This window comes from Austrofundulus limnaeus, unplaced genomic scaffold (genome assembly GCF_001266775.1).
Source record: "Austrofundulus limnaeus strain Quisiro unplaced genomic scaffold, Austrofundulus_limnaeus-1.0 Scaffold227, whole genome shotgun sequence".
Taxonomy (NCBI): Eukaryota; Metazoa; Chordata; class Actinopteri; order Cyprinodontiformes; family Rivulidae; genus Austrofundulus; species Austrofundulus limnaeus.
In genome coordinates this window covers 407,757-415,549 of record NW_013952629.1, presented here as the reverse complement: position 1 = coordinate 415,549, position 7,793 = coordinate 407,757, and the positions used below count along the sequence as shown (strand labels likewise).

At 45.3% G+C, this 7,793-nt stretch overlaps 1 protein-coding gene across 2 annotated transcripts in view; it reads right to left on the bottom strand.

The window, feature by feature from the left end:
* Positions 1-7,793, bottom strand: part of bcl11bb (BCL11 transcription factor B b) — a 37,668-nt gene that overhangs the window by 24,427 nt on the left and 5,448 nt on the right. Inside the window, exon 3 of one of the 2 annotated variants that reach the window (XM_014019718.1) lies at positions 1,993-2,376. In XM_014019718.1, coding sequence (XP_013875172.1) covers positions 1,993-2,376 — 384 coding nt within the window. The remainder of the gene's footprint in view (positions 1-1,992; positions 2,377-7,793) is intronic. The other variant, XM_014019719.1, reaches the window with a different exon arrangement.

Genomic DNA, 7,793 nt, shown 5'->3' with positions numbered 1-7,793 from the left:
TGTGTGTGTGTGTGTGTGTGTGTGTGTGTGTGTGTGTGTGTGTGTGTGTGTGTGCTGATGAGCATGCCTTTGAGTGCGAGTGCCTCCAACACTTTGGACTTAATTAGCTCTAATAATGTAATCTAATTTGCTTGAAACTTGAGACTGACTTGAGTGGCAATCTAATGTGTTGAACAAAGCTGTCCTCCTCTCTTTCAGTCGGGGCTTCGAGTGCTTTCATGTCCTGTTCTCTTAGTGATAAGACGGTCTGCCTGAATGACTAACTGACTGCCGCGCTAAAAGGCTGAGTCACTCTTTTAACTGCCTGAATCTCCTCTGACACGTTYAGTTGGCGAAATGAAAGCTGCACAATGTATGGACGTTTTATTGTCGCCCTGTCAATTCGGCGACAAATCGGAAACACAAACTGTGTGACAGCAATGTCAGCTCCCACCTTAAATATCTTAAATACATGCCCGTTGAGACGATAATTGCTGAAAAGCTAAAGCGTGTAGTTTTGAGGGATGTGGTGAAAACARCCAGTATCACGGTTACATATTTGCMYATCATCAAGCAGTGATTTTGCTCTTTTCTCTCACTAGTTCCATCTAAGTTGTTGCCAACGCTTTTTAAATCATCCAATCTGAAAAAAAAAGACTAAAAGCCACATTACTATTGATTGGTCAGACATTTTTATTATCAATAAGACTTCTGATGTGAGAAATCTTAAAAGGACACTTTCAACGTCTCCTTTTGTTCTCTCAAATCGACAGCAGCATCCAAACCTTTGCTGTCACATTTTGTCTCTGATCTCCTTTTACACATCCGTCCCACACTGACAGATGATGGCCACACACAGCTGCTGGCCACACACACACACACACACACAACGCTGTGCATATGCACCCATTTCTGCCGCGACAACAACAACAAAAAACAAAAGTCTAAAATACACTAAGTGTTCACATTTTAAACCTCTAGTTTGCCCTTAAATTCTGGAGCTCAATCTCGTTGTTAAACTTCAAAGTGAAAGTTTAATCAACTGCGGTAAACAGAATGTGTTATTTCAACCACTTTAAACCAAAGAAATATATTGCGTGCAACGTGAACCCAAGAAGCGGCTGACTGTTCTAATTACACATATGTGCAAACCAAAAAAAAAGCCTATCATCTCAAAGATGTACTCATTAGAAGTGTGAATACAATCTGATACAACTCTGTCAAACTAATGATGGCAGAGTTGTTGAAAATAAACGAAGAATTATCTTCTGCTGCTCAGACCTGACCATGAGAGGGCAGAGCGACACGCTAACTTGAAAAGTAACAGATAGCCTATTAGATCCTGGGTGTGATAGTGACCGCCTCCTCTGATGACTCCAATTTGGTTTCCCTGCATCGTTCACACACACACACACACACACACACACACACACACACACACACACACACNACACACACACACACACACACACACACACACACACACACACAGCCAGATGAACGGCCTTGCTGCTTTATTAATCCACCTCTCCTTACTGCGAACACAGATGATTTTTAATCAGCTTCCTTCACCTGGTCACGTGCCGCAGGATTTCTTTGAAAAGTGCTCAGACCCCCCCCCCCACAACCTTACATCTCACCGCACAGCCCCCCCTCCAAAATCAATCAAACAAACAAACAAACAACACAAAGGCTCCTTCCGTCACCTCCTTCTTCACGTTTAACTGTTGTTTCAGATGCAGAAGTCCTTCAGCTTTAAGTGTGTGTGTGTGTGTGTATTTCTGTTATTGTCGAATGTGATTCAAGTGTGTGTGGTGTTTTTCTTTAAAATGCAGCATAACTGACACACACTGTGCTAAAAAAAAAACATCATCTCGGGCTTCATTAAGCTCAGTGGAAGACCGAACAAATAGAACAAACAGCTTTTTGGCCTGGACAGGTGAGGGCTTTCATCAGTGTGTGTGTTTGTGTGTGTATATGTGTGTGTGTGCGAAGATGGTGTTTGACCCGTACCTCCTTTCTCCTGTTTGGGGCAGATCCCCTTGGCCGGCGTCAGCCTCCTCTGCTCGTCCTCCTCTCCTCCCGGGGTCACCTGGACGCCCACCTCCACGGGAACGGACCCTCTGCCCAGCTCCAGCGACCTGGCCCTGGGCAAGACGGGGACGCCCATGACCCCGCCGGTCTCCCCGGGTTTCGTAAAGGACCCGGGTCTGCCGCCGGGGCCCCGGCACAGACGGCGCTTGTGCTCAATGAAAACCAGGATGTCGCCGAGCGGGAAGTTGGTCTGGCACTGGCCGCAGGTCAGCAGGTCCTGCTCGCCGTGGCCCGGCCTGCGGAGGCTGGGGCTGGACGGCTGCGGCGACGGYGACCTCGCCCCCGAGTCATGATTGGCCTCTGCTGAAAGGAAAGCGGAGGAGAAGCCAATCAGGGATCACGATGGACACACAGGWGGGAGGCAAAACCAACACAAGCGTTGTGCATTTCTGAAACTGGCACACGACGACACGCAAAGGTGGTCGATCCAAACTTTAGTCACGTTCATGACTTGAAACAGCGTCTCTGTAGACGGCCTCGACCAAACACCTGCWGCCTAACCGTAAGAGATCTGCGTGGGTGTGACCAAACACTGTACACTACAAGTTGGTGTGGGTCTGCATCGGTGTGTGTGTTTGTGCAGCCAGGAAGCGATTCATCTCACAGTGCATGCTGGGTTTCCGCTGAGGGCCTTTGCTGCACTGAGTTGTCACAGCGAGATGGTTTCACCACGTGGGAGCCTCAGCCATGCTCTGAAGAGAGTGGAGTGTAACCAAGGCCACATCCACCAGCTTGTGTCTGCGTGTGTGTCTGTGTGTGTGTGTGTGTGAGAGAGAGAGCTAATCAGGACTCAGGTGAGTTTTTAACAGTGTATTCTCCACAGACAGAAAATCTATAAAGCCAAACCCGGGGTCCTGTTAAGAGAGTAAATCTCATTCTTCACACATCTGACACGGTCATTAATAACCATTCTTCTCCTCTTCCTCCCCTATGGCACCGACTCCATCCCTCAGCTTAACATAAATCCCTCATGGACAACTTCCAGTTTTTTTTAACACTACCCCTTGATGTACCCGTATGAAAATGTGTCCCCTCCCCACCTTTTTTTTTATCTAAGAGCCCAGAGGAAACCTGAAGCTCCAGAGGCTGTGAGGGATGTCTGAATGGAGCGGGTGCCCAGGGAGAGGTGTTGACGCCTGGGAGAGATCCGCCACGTCTCTGCTGCGTCTCCACTTCCTCCTAACACCATGCCCTGATCATTGTGAACRTTAGACAAAGAGAGTGCGCTCGTTTTGTTTGAATCGGGGATCCTAAATTCTCCCTTTAAACTCCTGAACTCTGGGATCTTTTTACCCACTTTTACCTCTTCGCATACATTTTTTTCAACCCCCCACCCCTTTAGACCTGATCACCCATCCATCCACATACACACACACGCACATGTTCCAGTCCTCTCTGTTTGCCCCCGAGTGATGAACCGGTGCCAAATATCTTTTTTATTTTTTTTCTCTAAATGGAGATGGGTTCCTGGGTGCCTGCCAAATAATTTCCATCTCATAATCTTTGGCGGCAAAGGAGGAACACAAACACATATTTACCTACAGTTCACAGCTTGTGACCGTAATTCAGATGCTCGCACAAGCCACAAAAAAAAAAAAGAAAAGAAAAGAAAGGAAGAAGCAAGCAAACGTACATATAGAGAGGATATGTGCCGCATGCAAGCGTGCAGGAGATCTCCCTCTCTGAAAACAAGACAGGTGGCATGAGACGAAAGAAAACAAGAGTTGACAGACACCTGGGCATTTGAAGCTGACAGGCTGACAGACAAACAGAAAGAAGGGCTGTTTGTTAACTTATGGTTGAGTAACATGGCCTGGAGGGGGAAGGCAGTAAATTAACAAGGAGCTGGCACCCGAACCTGCAGCGGTGGCAGAGCGGTCGGACCTCTTCCCATGACCGCACCCCTCTCTCTCTCTTTCTCTCTTGCTTTTGAAACCTGCTCTCCTATCAATATCAAAACTAAACTGGAAACAGAAGGGGGGGGGGGGCATATACATGGAGTCATCATGATGAACAAATTTTTAGTCCCACTTTCCTCCCCTCACCTGTACAAACTTCTGTTTGAGACGACTGAACTACAAACGGGAAAACACAAAGGAGGAGGCGGTGAAAGACGGTCGACTAACACTAACTAACACGTGCTTTTTCTCTTGATTGGAGCTAAATTCACACAGAAAATGACACGCCTGCTCCTCTTATCAAGTGTGTGTGTGTGTGTGTGTGTGTGTGTGTGTGTGAGTGTGTATGTGTGTGTTTGTGTGTGTGTGTGTGTGGCTATGCCCCCTTTAGCAGCTCTCTTATAGACCCAGTTGACCCTACTGCTGCACAGACAGACAGACACAAGCAGAGTCAGACAGCCCCTGGGGTGGTCCTGTCTGAGGCACGGTATTAAGGGCCAACAAGGCCCATACACAGGCAGGAACACGTTTACTGTAACTGTACACACACCTATATACACACACTTTCATGCACAGATCGGTTACTTTGATTTTTAAGCAGATATTAAAATATACAAATTTACATAAAAAGGTAAAAAAAGAAAACAGGAAATATGTTGCTTTTTTTCCACTATGTGTTGCAAAAACCTGTCAATAAAGTACTGCAAAAGTAAATAAAAATGACTGATTCATTTGACATCCAGGCTGCGTTTACCTGCAGGATGATTCTTGTACAAAGTCAGTGGCGCACAAAGCTCAGACTATTACAGAACATAATACATCCCTATAAAATGGTTATAATTGTTCTGAGTTTAACTGCTTGTTTTCATTCAAATAAACCTCGAGAAGCACGTTATTTGACAGAAACTTGAGACGGAGGAAAGTTGTTGCGTTATGTTTTCCCCGCCACCCAAAGAGAAAAAAGGGCAAATTGGTCACTCAGAGAGAAACAAGGAAAAGCACAAATTAGAAAATGAAAATAGACGCACACGTGCCCATGAGCAGACACGAGATAAATTCCCTGGCAAGCGTTCAGATCACTCATGTAACAACTCCTAAACACACACACACACACCTACACATCTCCCACCATGTGACCTCTAATCACAACCCCAGAGCTTGGACATCAAATGAAGCAAGTTAAAAAAAAATCATCAGGAGTAATTAACACATTTTCATATGCAAATGTGATTAATGCTAAACTACAAAGTCATTATGCAAATCGACTTTTCCTTGAGCCTCTGTACAAATATTCGCAGCTCAAATCAGGGGATCAGTCTCGCCATCTTTCTTTTTTTATCTCTCACCCCTCTCCCTTTCCCCTCTCTCTCTCTCTATCGCTCCCTCACTTGGAGTGGAGATAATGCGTAAGTAGCATGTGAAGTTATTTTGAACTCACGCGGCGTGTGTGTGTGTGTGTGTGTTTTCATGCGATGGGCCGGGGCTATGGCATTACGCCGCCTGCCTACTGATTACTGGCTGCTTGGCACTGGAGCGAGACAGGGAAGCCGGTGAACAGGGGACGGTATGAATATGCAAAAGCCTGATTGCTTTTCATGATTAAAGCCTATTTAATATGGAAATGAGAGCAAGCCAGGTGATTAAAGGAGCATTGGGCGGTGGGGGCAATAAAAAAAAGGAAGAAGAAGAGGGGAAGAAAGAGGACACCTTCAAGTCCTCACAAGGAATGGACGGGTAGGATCTGGACCCATCATTTGGTGACAGCAGCAGCTGAGCTCCAGGTTTCCTCTCCCCTGGCTGCAAAAGGTTCGTTCGGAGAGAGGTTCTATAGGTTCCGCTGCAACGTTTTCATCCAGAAACCACAGTGACTCATTTAAAGTGAAAAACAGATTCCTCTCTGCCCATTAGCTTGAGAGTCAAACCTGATCTTATCGCGCCAAAATGCTCCTTTGCACACTTTCACACCCGCAGAAATTTCCTGCATGCGAGTGTGACCGTTCTTAAGTGGCGTTTAACTTATTTGAATGCTTTGATCAGAAGTGCCACTTTGGTTCAGTTGAACACAGGTGGATCAGCAAAGCACGGTGAAGTTTGCAAGAAGCCTGACAAACCAGAGCAAAAAAGCTTCAAACCGCAAAGAAAAAAAAAACAACAAGACAATGATACGATCACAGGTGGACGGAGAGCAAAACGGAGAGAGATGTTTTTCACATCGTCTCATGAAAGATTCACCAGACTAGGAAACAGAAGAAAAACGAAGAAGCGACTTCGCACCACGCCATAAAAGCGCTCCACAGTCGCCCTGGGAGGAGTTCAAAGCACGGCCAGGGTCGCCTGAGTCGACGGCGATGCTCCCCGAGCGACAACCTCTCGCCTGCGCAATGACACGCATCATTCTTCACAGACACTTCATACACAAATTCATACAAGACGCGCGCACACGCCGACAAATCTGACGCATATACGCTCAGAGTGCATGCATCAGCAGGAGGATCTCAGGAAGAAAAAATAAATAAATAAATAACAAGGCAGGAGAGGAGGCCGTTTTTCATCGACTGTGCGATGTGTGTGTAAGAGTTTCACATGTGGTGGTGTGTTTGTGTGAGCGCGTGCTTGCAGCCTTTTTGGGGTTGAATCTGCTGGCCTTGCAGCTTGTTTGCAGTTTAAGCAAGAAGGCTGACAGACAAAGAGGCCCGACAGGATGTTATAAAACACAGGCAGGTGAAGAAAAAAAAAAGGGAGTTAAGCACATGTTGTACATACAGCACAAACATGTTGTGGATTATTAAGGGGCTGTGAGGCATTAAAGCCCCCTTATAACTGTTCTGTTCACAATTTTCTTGACCCGCATTTGAAAAAAAAATCTAATCGTGCTGCTCGATTGTACAACAATGACAAAATTTGCAAAAAAACAAAAAAAAAACAACATAAAAATATGAAACTTTTTCCTCAAGTGAGGAAACCCAGTTATCCCAGCTCTATGCTTTAAAATAGAAACAATTAAATTAAACCAGTCACACAAAACGTTTTGTGATTTGGGGGGATTTTACCACCCAATTTAGAGTGCGATGATGTAACACACTAACTTTTAAGTTGTCTAAACTTCACTAAAACTCCTCCTAGTCCCAATTCTTTCAGCACATGTAAAAATTGTTGATCAGTACGAAGACATTTTTGTCTTTTTCGATCCGCTGTCTCTCTCTTCGCTGCAGGCTTTCAGCTCAAATTCCCCTCAGAGTGCAGAGAGTGCACGGCCACAGGTTTTAGATATATCAAAATGTTCTCTTCACAACTGGAAATGAAGGGTTTTTTTTAACTTGTCAAATCTCTTACATCAAACTGCAAAAGCATAAAAAAACCACCACCAGTTTTCTGACGGTCTTCACTCAGGAGTTGTTTGAGGTTCACTTTTTAGTCTGCATTTTCTGTCTGCCTCTCTTTAACTTGGCCGTCACAAACAGTCACAGGTGTGCGGTTGCACGCAGCCATAACGAGCCACTGGCTGAAGCTCTTATTTATTTAAATCTACGTTTTCTTTACACTTCTTGCACAGTTTACACATCCAGATGTGGACATTTTTTTTCTTCGCCTAATTTTAGAAAAACTGATGTTGGAATATTTGGGCAGTAGCTGCGCTGGCACTCTCCTAAAATGACTAAAGCGATTTTCTAGTTAGTGCGCGCGCATGTAAACTTTGGTGCTTGTGGCTTTCTTCACTTCTTTGCAAATATTTTTATATTTGGTGGTGCGCCTCAAAAGCTCCTAAATACCAGATGCAATCAAAAAAAATGTATTCCCTCTGAACGTGTGTGTGTGTGTGTG